Genomic DNA, 25,227 nt, shown 5'->3' on the forward strand with positions numbered 1-25,227 from the left:
GAGGATGAAGGTGGGGAGGGCGCCAAGGAAAAAAGTAGTCCAAGGAGAAGAAAGGGGCGGAGGATAGTGCAATCTAGTTGAGGTGGAAGCCGAGGACTTAATTAGAAAGCATGTCCAGAAACGTCACCAGATTGAGGCAGAAGGCCATTGGTGTATGGAACGGAGACCCAAGAAAGGAGTTTTCCGCATCGGGAGCCCCTCTGGGAGAATCACCCACCAGGGAGGTATAGGCTACTTCTTTGCTGCAAAAGGTGGGCACAGGTCACGGAGTCAAAGGTAAAATGAGTAGGCTCCATAATGTGGTTATTTAAACACCAGCCTGCCTCAAGTTCCGTACAGCAGATGCCTTTAGCTGCCAAGTGCACATGCAACAGGTCAGCCAGTTTCATAGATATAAATCTACTGACAGAGGCCCTTTAATGCACAAAGTAGGGTGCTGACCATGTGCAAAATGAACCTAAAGCACATATGTACAAAAGGAGCACACCAAGAGAAAAATAAAATCTCATGGACTTTATTAGTACAAGAAACATGACAGCTGATGTTTAAAAACACTTTAAAAACAGGTAAATACATGAGGAGTTTTAACCCCTTCAGGACCATGGCATTTTTCACCTTAAGGACCAGGCCATTTGTAGCAAATCTGACATGTGTCATTTTATGTGGTGATAACTTTAACCGCCTCTGGACCGCCTAACGCAGGATCGCGTTCCGGAGGTGGCAGCTCCAGGCAGAGTCACGCATATACGCGTCATCTCGCGAGACGCGAGATTTTGCTCAAAGCCGGCCCGCGCATGCGCATCGCGGGCCGGCAAAGGTTACAGGACAAGTTCGTCATCAACCTGCCAGCCAATGATCGTGGCTGGCAGGTTGATTATTTTCAAAAAAACGAATCACAAGCCATCTAACACCTTATATTTATAAATATAAGGTGTTAAATGGCTTCTCTGCTTCTCTGCTCCTCTGCTGGTCCTTTTGGTCGGTTGGTTCCAGCAGAGAGCACACATCACAGTGAGTACACCAAACAGCACACTTAGCCCCCGGATCACCCCCCATCACCCCAATTAACCCCTTGATCACCCCTGTCAATCACTAGTGAAAGGGAAAAAAGTGATCAGTGTAAACTGTCACTTTTTTTTTTCACCGGTATTGACTGTTAGGTTTTAGGATAGTTTAGGTCCCTTGGTTAGGTAGTTAGCGATCGTTTAGCGCCCAGCCCACCGCACCGCAGTCACTGATTCGCTGATTTGCGTATCGCTAATAAGCATTTGTACTTTTATAGCATCTGTAAGTGATCAGAACTGATCACAGTCAGATCTATAATAGTATGTGTGTCACCTTAGCTCGCCCTCCACCCAAAACGCAGTGTTTGCCCGATCAGGCCTGATCGGTCGCCCACACAAGCGTTCACCTACGCCAGCCCCGCCCCAGTGACAAATTTTTTTTATTTGTTTTATCACTGCACAATCACTTTACAAGCGCTGCGACGATAAAAAAAAAATCAGTTTTGATATTTTTTATCAATCGCAGCGGCCTCTAGTACTTTGCTAGCCTCCCATTTGTAAGATAGGCTTGCTTTTTTTCTTGGGTAGTCTCAGGGAATACCCCTAAATTTAGTAGTCCAAATGTCAAACAGGGGGTATTCTTCTGAAGAGGCCTACAGGATTCTGACCCAGTCGGATGAGGAATGGGAACCCTCATCTGACGAATCTAGCGGGTCAGAATATGAACCTGTAGAAAGCAGTGGCAGTCTGACCCAAAGATCGGACGAGGAGGTTGAGGTCCCTGATAGCACCAGGCGTACCCGGCCCCTTGTTGCTAGACCACAGGTTGCGCAGGATCCGCTTCAAGGGCAGCGGAGTGGGGCTGGCGCTGTCGGATTACGTGGTGAGGCATACACCAGCAGCGCAGCCCTCCCTGGACCTAGTACCAGCACTGCCGTACAACATGGTGAAGTGGCGAGCACCAGAAGGGCAGTTGAAGCTGGTATGGTGGCACGTGCAATAGTTACCCCGTCGCAGCCACCGCACAGACAGGCCCGTAGAGCCCTAGAGTCCCTGAGGTGCTGGCAAACCCTGATTGGCAGTCCCCAACGTCAGCCGCACCTGTAGTTCCCCCTGTCACCGCCCAGTCTGGAGTTCGGGTTGAGACAGCTCAGATCGGTTCGGCACTGGGATTTTTTGAGCTGTTCTTGACTGCGGAGCTCTTGGACTTAGTTGTGTCAGAAACAAATCGGTATGCCACTCAATTTATTGCCGCCAACCCGGGAAGCTATTATGCCCAGCCTTTCCGGTGAAAAAAAAAAAATTCTGGGCCTTCTCCTCAACATGGGTCTAACCAAAAAGCATGAATTGCGATCATATTGGTCCACGAACCCAATTCATCACATGCCCATGTTCTCTGCTGCTATGTCCAGGGCCCGATTTGAGGCCATCCTGCATTTCCTGCACTTCAGCAACAACACCACCTCCCGTCCCAGAGGCCACCCAGCTTTTGACCGGCTCCACAAAATTCGGCCCCTCATAGACCACTTCAACAACAAATTTGCAGATTTGTATACCCCTGAGCAAAACATCTGCGTAGACGAGTCCCTTATACATTTTACCGGGCGCCTTGGCTTCAAACAATACATCCCAAGCAAGCGCGCCCTGTATGGGGTCAAATTGTATAAGCTCTGTGAAAGGGCCACAGGCTATACCCACAAATTTCGGATCTATGAGGGTAAAGATCAGACCCTGGAGCCGGTCGGTTGCCCTGACTACCTGGGGAGCAGTGGGAAGACAGTCTGGGACTTGGTGTCACCCTTATTTGGCAAGGAGTACCATCTTTATGTGGACAATTTTTACACAAGTGTGCCCCTCTTCAAGCATTTGTTCCTAGAACAGATTGGCTGCTGTGGCACCGTGCGACCTAGTCGCCGGGGCTTCCCCCAACGGCTCGTTACCACCCGTCTTGCAAGGGGGGAGAGGGCTGCCTTGTGTAACGAAGAACTGCTCGCGGTGAAATGGAGAGACAAGCGTGACGTTTACATGCTCTCCTCCATTCACGCAGACACGACAATCGAAATTGAATGGGCAACCAGTGTCATTGAAAAGCCCCTCTCGGTCAACGGCTATAATTTGCTCATGGGAGGGGTGGACTTCAATGACCAGATGTTGGCTCCTTATTTACTCTCCCGCAGGACCAGACGCTGGTATAAGAAGGTGTCTGTATACCTAATTCAATTGGCTATGTACAATAGTTTTGTTCTCTACAGTAAGGCTGGGAGAACAAGATCCTTCCTCAAATTTCAGGAAGAGATCATCGAGAACCTCCTGTATCCAGGAGGTTCCGTGGCCCCAACCACCAGTGTAGTGAGCCGTCTACACGAGCGACATTTCCCCAATGTCGTTGCTGGTACCTCAACCCAACCGTCACCCCGAAAAAGATGTCGTGTCTGTAGCAGGAGTGGAATAAGGCGTGACACCCGCTATTTCTGTCCTGACCACCCTGCCCTATGCTTAGGGGAGTGTTTCCGGAAGTACCACACACAGGTACACTTAGCATAGGGATTGCATCTCACAGGACAGGCACACAGGGCTATTAGGGCCCTTTCAATCACAGCTGCTGCAAACCTCTCCTTTCACCTGGGACAAAGTGCATAATGTACTTCGCCACATCTTTGTCCCATGGGGAAGGAGAGGTTTCTCCTATAAAAAGGTAAAAAAAAACACCGGTAAGCAAAAAAGGTAACGTTCTGTTCAAAAAGTTAAATAAAGTTTATATGTTCCGTTCAAATGTTATTATAAAGTTAATAAATGTATTGCGTTGCGGCCTGGTTTCTTCTTTTTTTTTTTTTACCTTCCAGGTGGACCAACCGATCGACTAGTTGCAGCACTGATGTGCATCCTGACAGAAGCATTGCGCTGCTGTCAGATTACACAAAAGTCTGTGTATGCGGCGCTGCAAGACGAGATTTCTCCTCTGCAGTAAAAGATACGTTTGCCGAGGCATATGAGCTGAGGGGGCGGCGGTGTTCATATGCTTTGGCAAACACTTTGTATATAAAAAAATAAAATAAAATCCCGGCAATGATTTAATTATCCACATCGATTGATGTGAATAGAGAAATCGGGTTTGCCAGGGCATACGGGCTAAGTGGGTATGGATGTTGGGCGGAGCTCCTATGTCCTGGCAGACGCCTTTCCCCTCCTTTTTATTTTTTTGGGCAGAGATTTTTTCATCCACATTGATCGATGCGAATGAAGAAATCTGTGCCGTTTATTTTTTCTTTCAGCCCAGAGGCTGAACGGAAAAAATAAATAAATCTCGTTACCCGTATGCTCAATATAAGGAGAATAGCAGAAACTCCTAATGCTGGCCATACATGTAATGATTGTGGAGACCCTCAAATGCCAGGGCAGTACAAACACCCCACAAATGACCCCATTTTGGAAAGAAGACACCCCAAGGTATTCGCTGAGGGGCATATTGAGTCCATGAAAGATTGAAATTTTTGTCCCAAGTTAGCGAAAAGGGAGACTTTGTGAGAAAAAACAAACAAAAAAAAAAATCAATTTCCGCTAACTTGTGCAAAAAAATTTTTTTTCTATGAACTCGCCATGCCCCTCATTGAATACCTTGGGGTGTCTTCTTTCCAAAATGGGGTCACATGTGGGGTATTTTTTTTTAAATCAGATAATTTTTATTTGATTTTCATAAAAACAAAATATTATTACAGTAACTACCCCTTACACCCACCCACCCCCCTCTTCCCACCCACCCCTTCTTCAGTCCTGCGACCAAGTAAAGTCCAGAGTCATTTCCGTGATAGTCTTTGTAACACCATACACCATTAACATACTCTCTCCCATATATCTTCCGTGACCGCCATTCCATCCCTTGTCTTCAACAGCTCACATATTCATCTTTCATCCATCCAACATATAAATGGTCACCATTCTTCCCAACAGGCAAGAAATAAAATAAAATAATCCAGCATACAATATTTTGGACATTTTCCACCCAATATACTATTAATTAATGTTGTAATATCTCAACCACGAGAACCATACTATTTCAAATTTTTTGACCGCTCCTCTCTTCTGATAGACATACCTTTCCAACTTTACCAAGATGTGAACCCTGTCTATTAGCTCTTTCAATGTAGGTGCTTCTGGATCTATCCAATGTTGTGCAATACTTTTCCTGGCTTGATATAAAACACGCATAATGGCCGTTTTCTTTTTTGCCATTCCTGGCTGAACTTTAACACATCCTAAAACACACACTAGTGGTGCAACCTCTATGTTAGTTTGGAACACAACATTTATCAAGTTCACAACATCCATCCAGTATCTCCTAAGCTTTGGACAATTCCACATCAGATGGATTAGATCAGCGTTATGCCTATTACACCTCGGGCAACAGTCATCTGCTCTATATCCCATCTTTTTCAACAAAACCGGGGTTCTGTATACCCTGTGCATCAGGTACAGTTGTGATACCCGTTGTGCTTCACTCACTGCTATGGTTTGAAAATTCTTCATTACTTCCTCCCATAAGTCCTCAGTTAGATCTCCAATGTCAGACTTCCATTTCCCATATAATCCTAACGGCCTATTTTTATACTGCACTTCCATCAGGGTCATGTAATGAAGAGATATTACCCCATTTGTGCTCCCCTGCGTTGTGGTGAGGTCTATAATACTATGCTTCGGTGCCTGAACAATGTTTTCATGTTTTATTTGCGATCGTATAGCATGTCTGAGCTGAAGATAAAGATAAAAAGAGTTATGTGGTATATTAAATTCTTGTTTTAGTTGTGCAAATTCTTTTAGATTGTTATTAGAGAATAACTGAACCATTCTATTAAGACCATACCTCTCCCACCCCTTTGTTTCTGACACTTTACCTACTTCTTTATACATATAGTTCGGCCATATTGGTGTATATTTTGTATATCCTGATATTTTAGCCATAGACCTGGCTTTCCACCATATTTTGTGTATCACTCTCAATATCTGATATTGCGCACCTCTATCATAAAAAGTACCCTCTTCCAAGGCTGATAGCAAACATTTTTTCCCTATAAGGTGTTTCACTATTTTTCCCGTCTTGTTTAGGTTTTCACTGTCTCCCCAACCCCTGATATGCTGCAGTTGGGCTGCGACATAATACACCCAAGGGTCTGGTATAGCTAGTCCCCCATGCGTTTTAGGCCTCTGTAATGTACTTAGTTTTATGCGAGGAACACCTCGTTTCCATATAAGATCCCTAAAAATTGTATTAACCTTGTGGAAAAAACGGATTGGAATCCATATTGGAGCATTATGGACGAGATATAACAGTTGGGGCATAAGAATCATTTTTATAAGGTTGGCTCTGCCAATCAACGTAAGGGGTAACTTAGTCCATGCTTGCATTTTACTCCTGAACTTTTCAAGTAGGGGTACTAGATTCAGATCACTATATTCTCGAGTATCAGTAGATATTTTCACCCCCAAGTACGTAAAGGATGTAACAACTTTGAGATCTGATGACACTAGCAAAGACGGATTCACTGTTTTAGATAAAGGCATTACAGTAGATTTTGACCAATTTATGGTCAATCCAGATAGTTGGCCAAAGTCATTTATAATCTTAATAGCTTCCGAAAGGGATGTTTCCCAATCTTCCAAAAATAACAACAAGTCGTCTGCATATAATGCGACTTTTTCTATAAGATTCCCATATTGAAAACCTTTTACTAGACCTGCACTTCTAAGGGCTTCAGCTAGCGGCTCTATCGCCACCGCAAACAATAGTGGTGACAGAGGGCACCCCTGCCTAGTCCCCCTATAAATATTGAATGGGTCTGATAAATTACCATTTACTCTTACGGACGCTCTAGGACTAGCATATAATAACTGTATCCATTTTATGAACTCTGGGCCAAAGCCCATCTTCTGGAGTACGGACCACAAATACCGCCATTCCACACTGTCAAATGCTTTGGCCGCATCAAGAGATGCGACCGCCGCATTCGAGGTGTGAACATGACCTGCCTGAATATTTAAAAACAGACGCCTAATATTCACCGCTGTGGACATATTTGGCATAAAGCCAGCTTGGTCGGTATGTATGGGAGATGTAACATGTGGGGTATTTATACTGCCCTGGCATTTTAGGGGCCCTAAAGCGTGAGAAGAAGTCTGGGATCCAAATGTCTAAAAATGCCCTCCTAAAAGGAATTTGGGCCCCTTTGCGCATCTAGGCTGCAAAAAAGTGTCACACATCTGGTATCGCCGTACTCAGGAGAAGTTGGGGAAGGTGTTTTGGGGTGTCATTTTACATATACCCATGCTGGGTGAGAAAAATATCTTGGTCAAATGCCAACTTTGTATAAAAAAAATGGGAAAAGTTGTCTTTTGCCGAGATATTTCTCTCACCCAGCATGGGTATATGTAAAAAGACACCCCAAAACACATTGCCCTACTTCTTCTGAGTACGGCGATACCAGACGTGTGACACTTTTTTGCAGCCTAGGTGGGCAAATGGGCCCAAATTCCAAAGAGCACCTTTCGGATTTCACAGGGCATTTTTTACACATTTTGATTTCAAACTACTTCTCACGCATTAGGGCCCCTAAAATGCCAGGGCAGTATAACTACCCCACAAGTGACCCCATTTTGGAAAGAAGACACCCCAAGGTATTCCCTGAGGGGCATGGCGAGTTCCTAGAATTATTATTTTTTTGTCACAAGTTAGCGGAAAATGTAAGAAAAAAAATATAAAATCATCAAAGTCTCATATTCCACTAACTTGTAACAAAAAATAAAAACTTCCATGAACTCACTATGCCCATCACGAAATACCTTGGGGTGTCTTCTTTCCAAAATGGGGTCACTTGTGGGGTAGTTATACTTCCCTGGCATTTTAGAGGCCCTAATGTGTGGGAAGTAGTTTGAAATCAAAATGTGTAAAAAATGCCCTGTGAAATCCTAAAGGTAATCTTTGGAATGTGGGCCCCTTTGCCCACCTAGGCTGCAAAAAAAGTGTCACACATTTGGTATCGCCGTACTCAGGAGAAGTTGGGCAATGTGTTTTGGGGTGTCATTTTACATATACCCATGCTGGGTAAGATAAATATCTCGGTCAAATGCCAACTTTGTATAAAAAAAATGGGAAAAGTTGTCTTTTGCCAAGATATTTCTCTCACCCAGCATGGGTATATGTAAAAAGACACCCCAAAACACATTGCCCAACTTCTCCTAAATACGGCGATACCAGATGTGTGACACTTTTTTGCAGCCTAGGTGGGTAAATGGGCCCACATTCCAAAGAGCACCTTTCGGATTTCACAGGGCATTTTTTACACATTTTGATTTCAAACTACTTCTCACGCATTAGGGCCCCTAAAATGCCAGGGCAGTATAACTACCCCACAAGTGACCCCATTTTGGAAAGAAGACACCCCAAAGTATTTTGTGATGGGCATAGTGAGTTCATGGAAGTTTTTATTTTTTGTCACAAGTTAGTGGAATATGAGACTTTGTAAGGAAAAAAAAAAAATCATCATTTTCCGCTAACTTGTGACAAAAAATAAAAAGTTCTATGAACTCACTATGCCCATCAGCGAATACCTTAGGGTGTCTACTTTCCGAAATGGAGTCATTTGTGGGGTTTTTCTACTGTCTGGGACTTGTAGAACCTCAGGAAACATGACAGGTGCTCAGAAAGTCAGAGCTGCTTCAAAAAGCGGAAATTCACATTTTTGTACCATAGTTTGTAAACGCTATAACTTTTGCGCAAACCAATAAATATACACTTATTGCATTTTTTTTTATCAAAGACATGTAGAACAATAAATTTAGAAAAAAATTTATATATAAATGTAGTTTTATTAGAAAAATTTTACAACTGAAACTGAAAAATTACATTTTTTTGCAAAAAAATACGGTAAATTTTTACTAATAACAAAAAAAAGTAAAAATGTCAGCAGCAATGAAATACCACCAAATGAAAGCTCTATTAGTGAGAAGAAAAGGAGGTAAAATTCATTTGGGTGGTAAGTTGTATGACCGAGCAATAAACCGTGAAAGTAGTGTAGTGCAGAATTGTAAAAAGTGGTCTGGTCATTAAGGGTGTTTAACCACCTCCGGACCGCTGTACGCACAGACACGTCCTGGAGGTGGTTGTTTCATTCCACCTGGACGCGCCGGCGCGTCCTCTCGCGAGACGCGAGATTTCGGTCACAGCCGGCCCGCGCATGCGCATCGCGGGCCGGCAAAAGTTAAAGGACTATTGCATCAGCAACCTGCCAGCCAATGATCGTCGCTGGCAGGTTGCTGATTTTTAAAAAATCGAATCACAAGCCAGATAACAGATCATATTAGTAAATATGATCTGTTATATGGCTTCTCTGCTCCTCTGCTGGTCCTTTTCGTCGGTTGGATCCAGCAGAGGAGCAGACATCACTGTGAGTACACACCAAACACTACCCTTAGCCACTGATCACCTTCCATCACCCCCATCATCCAAATTAACCCCTTGATCGCACCCTGTCAATCACTTAGTGAAAGACAAAAAGTGATCAGTGTAAACTGCCACTTTTTTTTTTTCACTAGTATTGGCTGTTAGGTTTTAGGATTAGTTTAGGCCCCTTGGTTAGGTAGTTTAGGGATCAGTTAGCACCCAGCCCACCGCACCGCAGTCACTTATTCGCTGTTTAGCGTATCGCTAATCAGCATTTGTACTTTTATAGTATCTGTAAGTGATCAAAACTGATCACGGTCAGATCTATAATAGTATTAGTGTCACCTTAGCTCGCCCTCCACCCAAAACGCAGTGTTTGCCCGATCAGGCATGATCGGTCGCCCACACGTGCGTTCACCCACGCCCGCCCCACCGCAGTGACAAAAAATAAATTTTTTTTGATCACTGCACATTCACTTTACACGCTCTGCGGCGATAAAAAAAATCAGTTTTGATATTTTTTATCAACCGCAGCGGCCTCCGGTACTTCGCTAGCCTCCCCTTTGTAAGACAGGCTTGCTTTTTTTCCTGGGTAGTCTCAGGGAATACCCCTAAATTTAGTAGTCCAAAATGTCAAACAGGGGGTATTCTTCTGAAGAGGCCTACAGGATTCTGACCCAGTCGGATGAGGAATGGGAACCCTCATCTGACGAATCTAGCGGGTCAGAATATGAACCTGTAGAAAGCAGTGGCAGTCTGACCCAAAGTTCGGACGAGGAGGTTGAGGTCCCTGGCAGCACCAGGCGTACCCGGCCCCGTGTCGCTAGACCACAGGTTACGCAGGATCCGCTTCAAGAGCAGCAGAGTGGGGCTGTCGCTGCCGGATCACGTGGTGAGGCATACACCAGCAGCGCAGCCCTCCCTGGACCTAGTACCAGCACTACCGTACAACATGGTGAAGTAGCGAGCACCAGAAGGGCAGTTGAAGCTGGTACGGTGGCACGTGCAGTAGTTACCCCGTCGCAGCCACCGCACAGACAGGCCCGTAGAGCCCCTAGAATCCCTGAGGTGCTGGCAAACCCTGATTGGCAGTCACCAACTTCAGCCGCACCTGTAGTTCCCCCTTTCACTGGCCAGTCTGGAGTTCGGGTTGAGACGGCTCAGATCAGTACGGCCCTGGGATTTTTTGAGCTGTTCTTGACTGCGGAGCTCTTGGACTTAGTCGTGGCAGAGACAAACGGGTATGCCACACAATTTATAACCGCAAACCCGGGAAGCTATTATGCCCAGCCTTTCCGGTGGAAACCAGTCCAAGTTTCCGAACTTAAAATTTTTCTGGGCCTTCTCCTCAACATGGGTCTAACCAAAAAGCATGAATTGCGGTCATATTGGTCCACGAACCCAATTCATCACATGCCCATGTTCTCTGCTGCTATGTCCAGGGCACGTTTTGAGACCATCCTGCGTTTCCTGCACTTTAGCGACAACACCACCTCCCGTCCCAGAGGCCACCCAGCTTTTGACCGGCTCCACAAAATTCGGCCCCTCATAGACTATTTCAACCAGAAATTTGCAGATTTGTATACCCCTGAGCAAAACATCTGCGTAGACGAGTCCCTAATACATTTTACCGGGCGCCTTGGCTTCAAACAATACATCCCAAGCAAGCGTGCCCGGTATGGGGTCAAATTGTATAAGCTCTGTGAAAGGGCCACAGGCTATACCCACAAATTTCGGATCTATGAGGGAAAAGATCAGACCCTGGAGCCGGTCGGTTGCCCTGACTACCTGGGGAGCAGTGGGAAGACAGTCTGGGACTTGGTGTCACCCTTATTCGGCAAGGGGTACCATCTTTATGTGGACAATTTTTACACAAGTGTGGCCCTCTTTAGGCATTTGTTTATAGAACGGATTTGCGCCTGTGGCACCGCGCGAACTAGTCGCGTGGGCTTCCCCCAACGGCTTGTAACCACCCGTCTTGCAAGGGGGGAGAGGGCTGCCTTGTGTAACGAAGAACTGCTCGCGGTGAAATGGAGAGACAAGCGTGACGTTTACATGCTCTCCTCCATTCACGCAGACACGACAATCCAAATTGAAAGGGCAACCCGTGTCATTGAAAAGCCCCTCTCAGTCCACGACTATAATGCGCTCATGGGAGGGGTGGACTTCAATGACCAGATGTTGGCTCCCTATTTAGTTTCCCGCAGAACCAGACGCTGGTATAAGAAGGTGTCTTTATATTTAATTCAATTGGCGCTGTATAATAGTTTTGTTCTCTACAGTAAGGCTGGGAGAACACGATCCTTCCTCAAATTCCAGGAAGAGATCATCGAGAACCTCCTTTATCCAGGAGGTTCCGTGGCCCCATCCACCAGTGTAGTTAGCCGTCTACACGAGCGACATTTCCCCAGTGTCGTTGCTGGTACCTCAACCCAACCGCCACCCCGAAAAAAATGTCGTGTCTGTAGCAGGAGTGGAATAAGGCGTGACACCCGCTATTTCTGTCCTGACTACCCTGCCCTATGCTTAGGAGAGTGTTTCCGGAAGTACCACACACAGGTACACCTAGCATAGGGATCACATCTCACCAGGACAGGCACACAGGGCTATTAGGGCCCTTTCTCTCACAGCTGCTGCAAACCTCTCCTTTCACCTGGGATAAAGTGCATAACGTACTTCGCCAGATCTTTGGGCGATTTGCGCTTTGCACATTGTCCCATGGGAAAGGAGAGGTTTGTTCTATAAAGGTAAAAAACAAACAAAACAAAAAAAAAACACCAGTAAGCAAAAAGGTTAATGTTCAGTTCAAAAAGTTAAAGTTTAGATGTTCTCTTCCAAAGGTAATAAATTTATTGCGTTGCGGCCTGTTTTTTTTTTTTTTTGTTTTTTTTTTTACCTTCCAGGTGGACCAACCGATCGACTAGCTGCAGCACTGATGTGCATTCTGACAGAAGCATTGCGCTGCTGTCAGATTACACGCAAGTCGGTGTATGCGGCGCTGCAAGACGAGATTTCTCCTCTGCAGTAAAAGATACGTTTGCCGAGGCATATGAGCTGAGGAGGTGGCGGTGTTCATATACTTTGGCAAACACTTTGTATATATAAAAAAAAAATCCTGGCAAGGATTTATTCATCCACATCGATTGATGTGAATGGAGAAATCTGGTTTGCCAGGGCATACGAGCTAAGTGGGTATGGATGTTGGGCGGAGCTCCTATGTCCTGGCAGATGCCTTTCCCCTCCTTTTTCTTTTTTTGCCGTTCATTTTTTTCTTTCAGCCCAGAGGCTGAACGGAAAAAAAATATCTCATTACCCGTATGCTCAATATAAGGAGAATAGCAGAAACTCCTAATGCTGGGCATACATGTAATGATTGCGGAGACCCTCAAATGCCAGGGCAGTACAAACACCCCACAAATAACACCATTTTGGAAAGAAGACACCCCAAGGTATTCGCTGAGGGGCATATTGAGTCCATGAAAGATTTAAATTTTTGTCCCAAGTTAGCGGAAAGGGAGACTTTGTGAGAAAAAAATTAAAAAAAATCAATTTCCGCTAACTTGTGCCAAAATGTTTTTTTTTCTATGAACTCGCCATGCCCCTCATTGAATACCTTGGGGTGTCTTCTTTCCAAAATGGGGTCACATGTGGGGTATTTATACTGCCCTGGCATTTTAGGGGCCCCAAAGCATGAGAAGAAGTCTGGTATCCAAATGTCTAAAAATGCCCTCCTAAAAGGAATTTGGGCCCCTTTGCCCACCTAGGCTGCAAAAAAGTGTCACACATCTGGTATCTCTGTATTCAGGAGAAGTTGGGGAATGTGTTTTGGGGTGTCATTTTGCATATACCCATGCTGGGTGAGATAAAGATCTTGGTCAAATGCCAACTTTGTATAAAAAAATGGGAAAAGTTGTCTTTTGCCAAGATATTTCTCTCACCCAGCATGGGTATATGTAAAATGACACCCCAAAACACATTCCCCAACTTCTCCTGAATACGGCGATACCACATGTGTGACACTTTTTTGCAGCCTAGGTGGGCAAAGGGGCCCACATTCCAAAGAGCACCTTTCGGATTTCACAGGTCATTTACCTACTTACCACACATTTGGGCCCCTGGAAAATGCCAGGGCAGTATAACTACCCCACAAGTGACCCCATTTTGGAAAGAAGACACCCCAAGGTATTCGCTGATGGGCATAGCGAGTTCCTAGAATTTTTTATTTTTTGTCACAAGTTAGTGGAAAATGAGATTTTGTAAGAAAAAGAAAAAAAAAATCATCATTTTCCACTAACTTGTGACAAAAAATAAAAAATTCTAGGAACTCGCCATGCCCCTCACGGAATACCTTGGGGTGTCTTCTTTCCAAAATGGGGTCACTTGTGGGGTAGTTATACTGCCCTGGCATTCTAGGGGCCCAAATGTGTGGTAAGGAGTTTGAAATCAATTTCTGTAAAAAATGACTGGTGAAATCCGAAAGGTGCTCTTTGGAATGTGGGCCCCTTTGCCCACCTAGGCTGCAAAAAAGTGCCACACATGTGGTATCTCCGTATTCAGGAGAAGTTGGGGAATGTGTTTTGGGGTGTCATTTTACATATACCCATGCTGGGTGAGAGATATATCTTGGCAAAAGACAACTTTTCCCATTTTTTTATACAAAGTTGGCATTTGACCAAGATATTTATCTCACCCAGCATGGGTATATGTAAAATGACACCCCAAAACACATTCCCCAACTTCTCCTGAATACGGAGATACCACATGTGTGACACTTTTTTGCAGCCTAGGTGGGCAAAGGGGCCCACATTCCAAAGAGCACCTTTCGGATTTCACAGGCCATTTTTTACAGAATTTGATTTCAAACTCCTTACCACACATTTGGGCCCCTAGAATGCCAGGGCAGTATAACTACCCCACAAGTGACCCCATTTTGGAAAGAAGACACCCCAAGGTATTCGCTGATGGGCATAGTGAGTTCATGGAAGTTTTTATTTTTTGTCACAAGTTAGTGGAATATGAGACTTTGTAAGAAAAAAAAAAAATAAAATCATCATTTTCCACTAACTTGTGACAAAAAATAAAAAGTTCTATGAACTCACTATGCCCATCAGCGAATACCTTAGGGTGTCTACTTTCCGAAATGAGGTCATTTGTGGGGTGTTTGTACTGTCTGGGCATTGTAGAACCTCAGGAAACACGACAGGTGCTCAGAAAGTCAGAGCTGCTTCAAAAAGCGGAAATTCACATTTTTGTACCATAGTTTGTAAACGCTATAACTTTTACCCAAACCATTTTTTTTTTACCCAAACATTTTTTTTTTATCAAAGACATGTAGAACAATAAATTTAGAGCAAAATTTATATATGGATCTCGTTTTTTTTGCAAAATTTTACAACTGAAAGTGAAAAATGTCATTTTTTTGCAAAAAAAATCGTTAAATTTCGATTAATAACAAAAAAAGTAAAAATGTCAGCAGCAATGAAATACCACCAAATGAAAGCTCTATTAGTGAGAAGAAAAGGAGGTAAAATTCATTTGGGTGGTAAGTTGCATGACCGAGCAATAAACGGTGAAAGTAGTGTAGGTCAGAAGTGTAAAAAGTGGCCTGGTCTTTCAGGGTGTTTAAGCACTGGGGGCTGAGGTGGTTAAGCTAGGGGAGCTGAGGTGGTTAATACCCATTTTTCAGGTGACAGAAACCCTTTAATACCTTGAGGGGTGTAGTTTCTAAAATGGGGTCATTTTTGGGTGGTTTCTATTATGTAAGCCTCACAAAGTGACTTCAGACCTGAACTGGTCCTTAAAAAGTGGGTTTTGGAAATTTTCTGTAAAATTTCAAGATTTGCTTCTAAACTTCTAAGGTCCCCAAAAAATTAAATGGCATTCATAAAATGATCCAAACATGAAGTGGACATATGGGAAATGTAAAGTAATAACTATTATATGAGGTATCACTATCTGTTTTAAAAGCAGAGAAATTGAAATTTGGAAGGTTGCTAATTTTTCAAAATTTTTGGTAAATTTTGTATTTTTTTATAAATAAAAATGAAATATTTTTATTCAAATTTACCACTGTCAAGACGTACAATATGTGACGAGAAAACAATCTCAGAATGGCCTGGATAAGTAAAAGCATTTTAAAGTTATCACCACATAAAATGACACTGGTCAGATTTGTAAAAATCAGTCTGGTCCTTAAGGTAAAAAATGGCCCGGTCCTTAAGGGGTTAAACATAGCATAGAACCGGCCCGGGTGTCATACATAAAGGTCCTATGTCTGTATGTCTGTCTGTCTTCTGCAGCCTGGTCCTTCCTTCCTGCCTGCAACCTGCACACTAATCTATAATAGCAGGCATTAGGGAATAATGAGTCCTCCATACATGAGCAACATGACTTTATTATAATGAGGTGGGGGGTCAAAACTAGTTCATACAGTATAATGTCTCCTTGTGGCCCCCATACAGTATAATGTCACCTTGTGGTTGCTCCATACAGTATAACGTCACCTTGTGGCTGCCCCACACAGTATAACGTCACCTTGTGGCTGCCCCACACAGTATAACGTCACCTTGTGGCTGCCCCACACAGTATAACGTCACCTTGTGGCTGCCCCCATACAGTATAACGTCTCCTTGTGGCTGCCCCCATACAGTATAACGTCTCCTTGTGGCTGCCCCACACAGTATAACGTCACCTTGTGGCTGCCCCACACAGTATAACGTCACCCTGTGGCTGCCCCCATACAGTATAACGTCTCCTTGTGGCTGCCCCCATACAGTATAACGTCTCCTTGTGGCTGCCCCACACAGTATAACGTCACCTTGTGGCTGCCCCACACAGTATAACGTCACCTTGTGGCTGCCCCCATACAGTATAACGTCACCTTGTGGCTGCCCCCATACAGTATAACATCTCCGTTGCCCCTGCTCCTAGAGGCTCAGTTTGCGCACCTCTTTTCACGCCCTTCTTCTCTTGATTGACAGGGCCAGGCAGCGCTGCTCTCCTCTGGCCGGCCGTGTCTGCAGTGTAAATCTCATGCCATTCAGTATTTGGCGCAGGCGCAGTGAGGAAGCCAGCAGCCGCCGAGCGTCCTTCCCTCACTGCGCCTGTGCCGAATACTGAACGGCCTGAGATTTACACTGCAGACACGGCCGGCGGGAGGAAAGCAGCGCTGCCTGGCCCTGTCAATCAAGAGAAGAAGGGCGTGAAAAGAGGTGGGCAAACTGAGCCTCTAGGAGCAGGGGCAATGGCCCCCCTGCTCCTAGAGGCTAATTAGCATATTATAAAAGTTTGTTTTTCTCAATAAAGGCTTTAGGCCGAGAGAAGGAACTAATATAGTTATGTTCAGCTGACATTAGCACATCGCTAATGTCAGCCAGCTTAATAACCATTTTTCAGGTGACAGAAACCCTTTAAAAAGAAGTGTCAAGTCTCGATATCTCCACAGATCTGATATTATTGCCCTATCTGGAGGATAAATCATCAATATCTGTAGCCTAAAGATCCCCTTCAAGATGCTAGATGTGCATAATATTATTACAAGGTCAAAGGTGAAACTACATTTATAAAAATATATAATCTCAGGAAAAGTGACAATGGAAAACCAAAGTGAGTGTTTTAAACACGTACCTGTCTCTGTTCTGGTACGGTACTGCGAGACGCCTGCAGCACAAACTGGATAAACTGCGGCCAGCGATCCAACTTCTCATTTCTCAGAATGACTGCCGAAAGCTGTGCGATAGCATAGCGAACTTTGTGCCTGAGACCATCAATAAGATATTAAAAGAAAACCCCGGCAATGTGATAATATTCAACTCCCAAGTTCCCAACCCTAACCTGCTGCTCCTCCATGATAATGCTGCAGACATAGGGGGTAATTTATCAAACTGGTCTAAAGTGGAACAGGCTTAGTTGCCCATAGCAACCAGATTCCTCCTTTCGTGTTCCAAAGGAGCTGTGAAAGGTGGAATCTGATTGGTTGCTATGGGCAACTAAGCCAGTTTTACTTTACACCAGTTTAATAAATGACCCCCATAATAGCTATTATGCAAGAGTTCCCCTGGAGACAGATGACTGGATGACAACAGCCATACATATTCTACAGTTGCTAGTGGAAACAGTCTACATATCCACCATATTTCTAACTGCTTTGCTGCTCCATTGTGCAATGTAGGGCCATAACAAGCATAAAAAAAAAGTTAGTACATGCTCTCACCAGCCCAGGCTGCATGGAGGATGAATGATCATTGCTGAAGATTTCAGTTTTAACCAAACAAAAATGTCAATGTAGCACTAGACTATATTGTAGTATAAGGAATGGAAAGTACTTAGGGGGAGACTTATCAAACTGGTGTAAAGTAGAACTGTCCTAGTTGCCCATAGCAACCAACCAGATTTCACCTTTGATTTTCCAAAGGAGCTGTCAAAAATGAAAGGTGGAATCTGATTGGTTTCTATGGGCAACTAAGCCAGTTAGATACATCTCCCACTTAGTCTACTATGAATTTTGTCCAGCAAAATGCCAGAATCCACAATGGTAACCTGACAGCTCCCATTAAAGGGGTTATCCCGAGTAATGGAGAAAAAAACAAAAACATTATAAAACTCATCCGGACTTACATATACATTAGTTAAGCTTGATTTTTTTTTTTAACAACAACATACATACACCTTTACATAGTTCTGTTATTCATGCTTTTTTTTAATGGTGCAGCAAAACTGTGGGGGCATGTAATAACAATGACTGAGCTCTCCCTCATGAATATTTGTGGGCGTGAATAATCTGCCCTCCCCCTCCCCCTGCTCTGCACAACCTAACATGATCATCTCCTAGCTCACACAGGCAGAAGATCTGCACTACATACATCACACACACATGTATACATCCCGCCCTGCCCCACACACTCATCCCGCCCTGCCCCACACACTCATCCCGCCCGGCCCCACACACTCATCCCGCCCGGCCCCACACACTCATCCCGCCCGGCCCCACACACTCATCCCGCCCGGCCCCACACACTCATCCCGCCCGGCCCCACACACTCATCCCGCCCGGCCCCACACACTCATCCCGCCCGGCCCCACACACTCATCCCGCCCGGCCCCACACACTCATCCCGCCCGGCCCCACACACTCATCCCGCCCGGCCCCACACACTCATCCCGCCCGGCCCCACACACTCATCCAGCCCGGCCCCACACACTCATCCAGCCCGGCCCCACACACTCATCCAGCCCGGCCCCACACACTCATCCAGCCCGGCCCCACACACTCATCCCGCCCTGCCCCACACACTCATCCCGCCCTGCCCCACACACTCATCCCGCCCGGCCCCACACACTCATCCCGCCCGGCCCCACACACTCATCCCGCCCGGCCCCACACACTCATCCCGCCCGGCCCCACACACTCATCCCGCCCGGCCCCACACACTCATCCCGCCCGGCCCCACACACTCATCCCGCCCGGCCCCACACACTCATCCCGCCCGGCCCCACACACTCATCCCGCCCGGCCCCACACACTCATCCCGCCCGGCCCCACACACTCATCCAGCCCGGCCCCACACACTCATCCAGCCCGGCCCCACACACTCATCCAGCCCGGCCCCACACACTCATCCAGCCCGGCCCCACACACTCATCCAGCCCGGCCCCACACACTCATCCCGCCCTGCCCCACACACTCATCCCGCCCTGCCCCACACACTCATCCCGCCCTGCCCCACACACTCATCCCGCCCTGCCCCACACACTCATCCCGCCCTGCCCCACACACTCATCCCGCCCTGCCCCACACACTCATCCCGCCCTGCCCCACACACTCATCCCGCCCGGCCCCACACACTCATCCCGCCCTGCCCCACACACTCATCCCGCCCGGCCCCACACACTCATCCCGCCCGGCCCCACACACTCATCCAGCCCGGCCCCACACACTCATCCAGCCCGGCCCCACACACTCATCCAGCCCGGCCCCACACACTCATCCAGCCCGGCCCCACACACTCATCCAGCCCGGCCCCACACACTCATCCAGCCCGGCCCCACACACTCATCCAGCCCGGCCCCACACACTCATCCAGCCCGGCCCCACACACTCATCCAGCCCGGCCCCACACACTCATCCAGCCCGGCCCCACACACTCATCCAGCCCGGCCCCACACACTCATCCAGCCCGGCCCCACACACTCATCCAGCCCGGCCCCACACACTCATCCAGCCCGGCCCCACACACTCATCCAGCCCGGCCCCACACACTCATCCAGCCCGGCCCCACACACTCATCCAGCCCGGCCCCACACACTCATCCAGCCCGGCCCCACACACTCATCCAGCCCGGCCCCACACACTCATCCAGCCCGGCCCCACACACTCATCCCGCCCTGCCCCACACACTCATCCCACCCTGCCCCACACACTCATCCCACCCTGCCCCAGACACTCATCCCACCCTGCCCCACACACTCATCACACGCATGTATGTGGTGCAGTATGTAGTGAATGCAGACAGGCTATTATAGCCAAGTGATAAAGTACAGGGAAGATCCGCCATATTGGACCAGATTTTCTAACTTGGCTATGATTGCCTGCTGTTAGACAAGTAATGGTTCCCTGCCTCAATACCCACCTCTTAGGCCCATTCACACCAGCACTATTTATTTCTGTTGTTCTTCTCATCTAATGGAGCAGAACAAGGAAAATAACGGAAGTGCTGAATCGGGCACGTAAGGGTGGGTTTTTGTCATACGATCAACATACACAACAGATGCCATACTGGGACATCATCACCATGGAGTTCCATTGTAAAAAAATATATTAAAAAAAGTACTTTTTTTTAGGACTCTGCAGGAAGGGAAAGTGTAGTGTACCACGTTTTTCCATCCTGCAAAGTGCAGCAAAAAAACATGTAGGCTAACGTAGTATCTTTTTTTCAGTTTTTCTGTTCCTATACTGGTACAGAATAACTGAACATGGCCACAGATGTGAACAAAGCCCTAGGGCTCATTCTCACGACTATCAGTTTTTGTAGACCGCAAATTCCAGTTCCACAAAAGACACATAGCGGCTGTGTGCCTTTCGCATTTTGCAGAACGGAACATCCTTCTCCATGAAGGAAATGCCTATTCTTGTCCATAAATACTGGCAAGAATAGGACATACATATTCGGACAGAACACGGTGTGCTATCCGCATCTTTTGCGGCCTACAGGGGTTATGGTCACCGCTGCAGTGCAGATACATGGTTGGTGGGACGGGACCCACTGCGCATGCGTGCCTATGCTCACTCCCACAGTCCTGGCCACAAGAGGCAGGTGTTTTTTTCCCATAGTGTACAAGCACGGCCACCACTACTGGGTTGCAGGGTGGTCGTAATCCATGCATACAAGTGCTGCTGATCACTAGCCACATTCCCACCTTCCTCGCTGTATTTCTCATAATCTCCATTTCTACAGAGATTCAGGTGAAGTTCTTATCAGCCCTATTCAGGATCATAATCCCTGACAAGCAGAGCAGAGAGGAGGATGAGATAACTCTTTAGCTCAGTGTTGTAAATTAACTTATCAGGTTTTGTGTGTACTTATAGGACGGCGGCCATTTTGTTTCCCCTGATGATTGCACCCCAGACAAAACAAGCCATTATAACTAACGTAAGGTATTTGGGAATATATTTATAATAAAGTAATATTTAAGTATTTTCATTTTCTTAATTCCCGTAGAACCCCTTTAAGTTAACAGAACGTGTCAAGCTTCCAATAATATATAGTATTTTATTAGCAGATTAAATTAGCAAATCATTTTTACTTACTCTGGTTCTTTTGGAATGGCTTCAAGCAGAAGGGTTTTCACACTGAATAAAGAAACAAAAGCTGAATATAAAGAAAAGAATACATACAAAACAGCACTGAAACCTGTACTCACCTGTACTTTTGAAACCATTTTCTCAGGGAACCAATGTTGTAGTGAACAGAGGTGATTAAAAGGCTCCAGTGAGTTAACACTGTTTACAAGTCACAGATCTGTATAAGGGCTCATTCAGACGGCCGCAATTTTGCGGAACGGGTGCGGACCCATTTATTTCAATGGGGCTGAAAAAGATGCAGACAGCACACTGTGTGCTGTCCGCATCCATGGTTCCATTCCGAGGCTCTGCGGAAAAGATAGAGCTAGTCCTATTCTTGTCTGCAATAGCAGACAAGAATAGGCATTTTCTATTATGGTTCAGCGCTCCAGATTAAAAAAAATATCAAGGCGCCATTGGCTCTGAACCTGAAAAATTTAGGAGCCAAATTAAATTTTTAGTCGCCAAATTTAAAATACATATAATTACGGTATATAAAAAAAAAACGACATGTCTTACCTAGGGTTGTCACGATACCAAAATTTTGATTGGATTTCGATACTCTAAAAAAGTATTGTGATACTCGATACCACGTGAAAAAAAAAAAAAAAAAAAAAACACCAAAAAAGCTGCGTGCATTCTGCATTTTATGGAACGTCTGGACCATAATAGACCAGACCGATCCTAATTTTTTTCGGGACAAGGTGACAAAAAAATGCCAAATTGCAAGTTTTTTCGTTTTTCTCTGTTATGGCGTTCACCGCATAGGAGATATTTTTAAATATTTTAATAGTTCACACTATTTCGGGCGTGGCAATATGTAATCTTTTCATCCCTTGTCCTATTCACCCTAATATAGCTCTACGGTGTGTGCATAGTACACACAGCAGCAGGGAGCTTCAGTAGCATCCTGGCTGCCATGGTAACCGATCGGAGCCCCAGGATTACACTGCTGGGACTCAGATCAGAAGCTGCCACTGCACCACTAATAAGGAGGAGGGGAGGGGACCCTGTGGTCACTGCCACCAATGATTATAATAGTTATAATACTGGGGGAGGGGTTGGGGGCACACTGCGCCACCAATGATTATACTTTATAATACTGGGATTGCGGGGGGGGGGGGGGGGGTGCACTATGCCACCAATGATTATACTTTATAATACTGGGGTTGGGGGGGGGGGGGCCGCACTGTGCCACCAATGAATATAGTTTATGCCTAAATACAAACTCAGGCTGCGGGTGCCGGCCATATCCCATACCCGGCCTCTATGACTGCACGCTGCGATCCGCCGCAATGAACCCCTCAGGTGCCGCACCTGAGAGGTTAATTGTGGTGGATCACAGCGCGCAGTCATAGAGGCTGGGTGCCGTGTATATATTCAGGCATAAACTATATTCATTGGTGGAGCAGTGGCCACAGCCCCTCCCCTCCTCGTACCTGCTATCAGTCCATTGGTGGCAGCGGCACAGGGAAGAGGGACTGCCCCCTCCTCCCCTGTGCTGCTGAGGAGAACATGGCACGCGCTGAGAGCAGCGCATCACATGTCAGTTCAACTCGTGTGTGAAAAGCAGCGGAGGGTCTAGGCGCAAATGGCGACAAGACTACAAAGTCGCTATTTTGGTCGCCATCTGGAGCCCTGTAGTTGAGGCCATATGCGGTACTCAAATTGCGGAACGCACACGGCCGGTATCAGTGTTTTGCGGATCCGCAAAGCACAAGAGCCGTCTTAATGGGCCCTAACTGGTAGGGGCTGTGCCTGGTACTGCAGTTCTGTTCCACTCACTTAAAGGGTTTCTGTCACCTGAAAAATGGGTATTAAGCTGGCTGACATTAGCCCATCGCTAATGTCAGCTGAACATAACTATATTAGCGCCGTTATTGAGAAAAATGAACTATTATAATATGCTAATGTCAGCTGAACATAACTATATTAGTGCCATCTCACTGCCTAAAACCTTTATTGAGAAAAAAAAACTTTTATTATATGCTAATTAGCCTCTAGGAGTAAGGGAGGCTCAGTTTGCCCACCTCTTTTCACGCCCTTCTTCTCTTGATTGACAGAGCCAGGCAGCGCTGCTTTCCTCCTGCCGGCCGTGTCTGCAGTGTAAATCTCAGGCCGTTCAGTATTCGGCGCAGTGAGGAAGCCAGCAGCCGCTGAGCTTCCATCCCTCACTGAACCTGCGCCTGAACGGCATGAGATTTACACTGCAGACACGGCCGGCGGGAGGAAAGCAGCGCTGCCTGGCTCTGTCAATCAAGAGAAGAAGGGCGTGAAAAGAGGTGGGCAAACTGAGCCTCTAGGAGCAGGTGCAACGCCCCCCTTACTCCTAGAGGCTAATTAGCATATAATAAAAGTTTGTTTTTCTCAATAAAGGCTTTAGGCAGTGAGATGGAGCTAATATAGTTATGTTCAGCTGACATTAGCACATCGCTAATGTCAGCCAGCTTAATAACCATTTTTCAAGTGACAGAAACCCTTTAAATCAGGCATACTCAACCTGTGGCCCTCCAGCTGTTACAAAACTACAACTCCCAGCATGCCCGAACAGCCTACAGCTATCAGCCTACAGCAGAGCATTGTGGGAATTGTAGTTGAAACGAAATATAGCCAAAAATTACCGTAAATAGAAAATTTATATGAATATTGATTTTTAAAAAAGACCCTTTTTGATGAAAGCATTCCTTTAAAAATATCAAAAGTCCCTTTAGGAGTTCCATGATTTGTTTAAGAGCACTAGGCTGACAACTGATATGTACAAAATCACAGAAGGGACATAACCCTGTCCGGGGGGAATTATAGTTGAAAGTGGTAAATACTTCTAAGGCTCACAGAAAGACCACTATTCTAAAACATAACCTTTAATTCTTAAATGATAAAACCAATTCACCCATGATATACAATGAAGAGAAAATAAAAAAATTAAAAAAAATAGCAAAACAACTATTCCGATGACATATGGTTGTAGGAAGGTATGGTAGACATATCATAAGCATAGGATGTAGGGCAATGTCCCTATCTCTGCTGCCCTGCCTACAAACGGAATAGCCGTGCCTCCTAATGACCCTAGGACAGCCCTGACACAGGGATGTATTCCAGAAATGTGGAAGGGTAGCCCTGAATATAGTCATGGACTAATATAAGTTACCAAAAATAACAACCAGATTTAGTGCCCCGAGGCGGGGTGACAAGAACCACCCAATAATGTACAAAAAAGAAAGAATAGTGATGTAAAGAAAAATAGAACACAAATTGAAACATGAATCCTAAAATCCTTCACCGTCCCAAGGATTTTAGGATTCATGTTTCAATTTGTGTTCTATTTTTCTTTACATCACTATTCTTTCTTTTTTGTACATTATTGGGTGGTTCTTGTCACCCCGCCTTGGGGCACTAAATCTGGTTGTTATTTTTGGTAACTTATATTAGTCCAGGACTATATTCAGGGCTATCTTTCCACATTGCTGGAATACATCCCCGTGTCAGGGCTGTCCTAGGGTCATTAGGAGGCACGAGACACGGGATCGCCCCTATCGGGGCGGCTATTCCGTTTGTAGGCAGGGCAGCAGAGATAGGGACATCAATAGGGACATTGCCCTACATCCTATGCTTATGATATGTCTACCATAGCTTCCTACAACCATATGTCATCGGAATAGTTGTTTTGCCATTTTTTTATTATATATTTTTTTATTTATTTTCTCTTCATTGTATATCATGGGTGAATTGGTTTTATCATTTAAGAATTATGTTTTAGAATAGTGGTCTTTCTGTGAGCCCCAACGGATATGTACAGTAAGGAGTACATTATTGCAAGCACAGTGTAATGATATTCAAAAGGTCAATTCATAAATTAAATGGGTTGCAAACACATGTATCATCATCATCATTTCATTATAGTCATATAGGTGGGGGTTTTGGACATGGCCCAATTACAAGCCACCTTCCCATCA

At 45.6% G+C, this 25,227-nt stretch overlaps 1 protein-coding gene across 1 annotated transcript in view; it reads right to left on the reverse strand.

Moving 5' to 3' along the window:
* The window catches only part of IPO4 (importin 4), a 186,518-nt gene that overhangs the window by 131,864 nt on the left and 29,427 nt on the right, over nt 1-25,227 (reverse strand). Inside the window, exons 4-5 of the mRNA XM_040416922.1 lie at nt 21,242-21,283; nt 17,062-17,191 (exon numbers count right to left, since the gene is read on the reverse strand). Coding sequence (XP_040272856.1) covers nt 17,062-17,191; nt 21,242-21,283 — 172 coding nt within the window. The remainder of the gene's footprint in view (nt 1-17,061; nt 17,192-21,241; nt 21,284-25,227) is intronic.

This window comes from Bufo bufo, chromosome 2, assembly GCF_905171765.1.
Source record: "Bufo bufo chromosome 2, aBufBuf1.1, whole genome shotgun sequence".
In the NCBI taxonomy this organism is placed as follows: domain Eukaryota; kingdom Metazoa; phylum Chordata; class Amphibia; order Anura; family Bufonidae; genus Bufo; species Bufo bufo.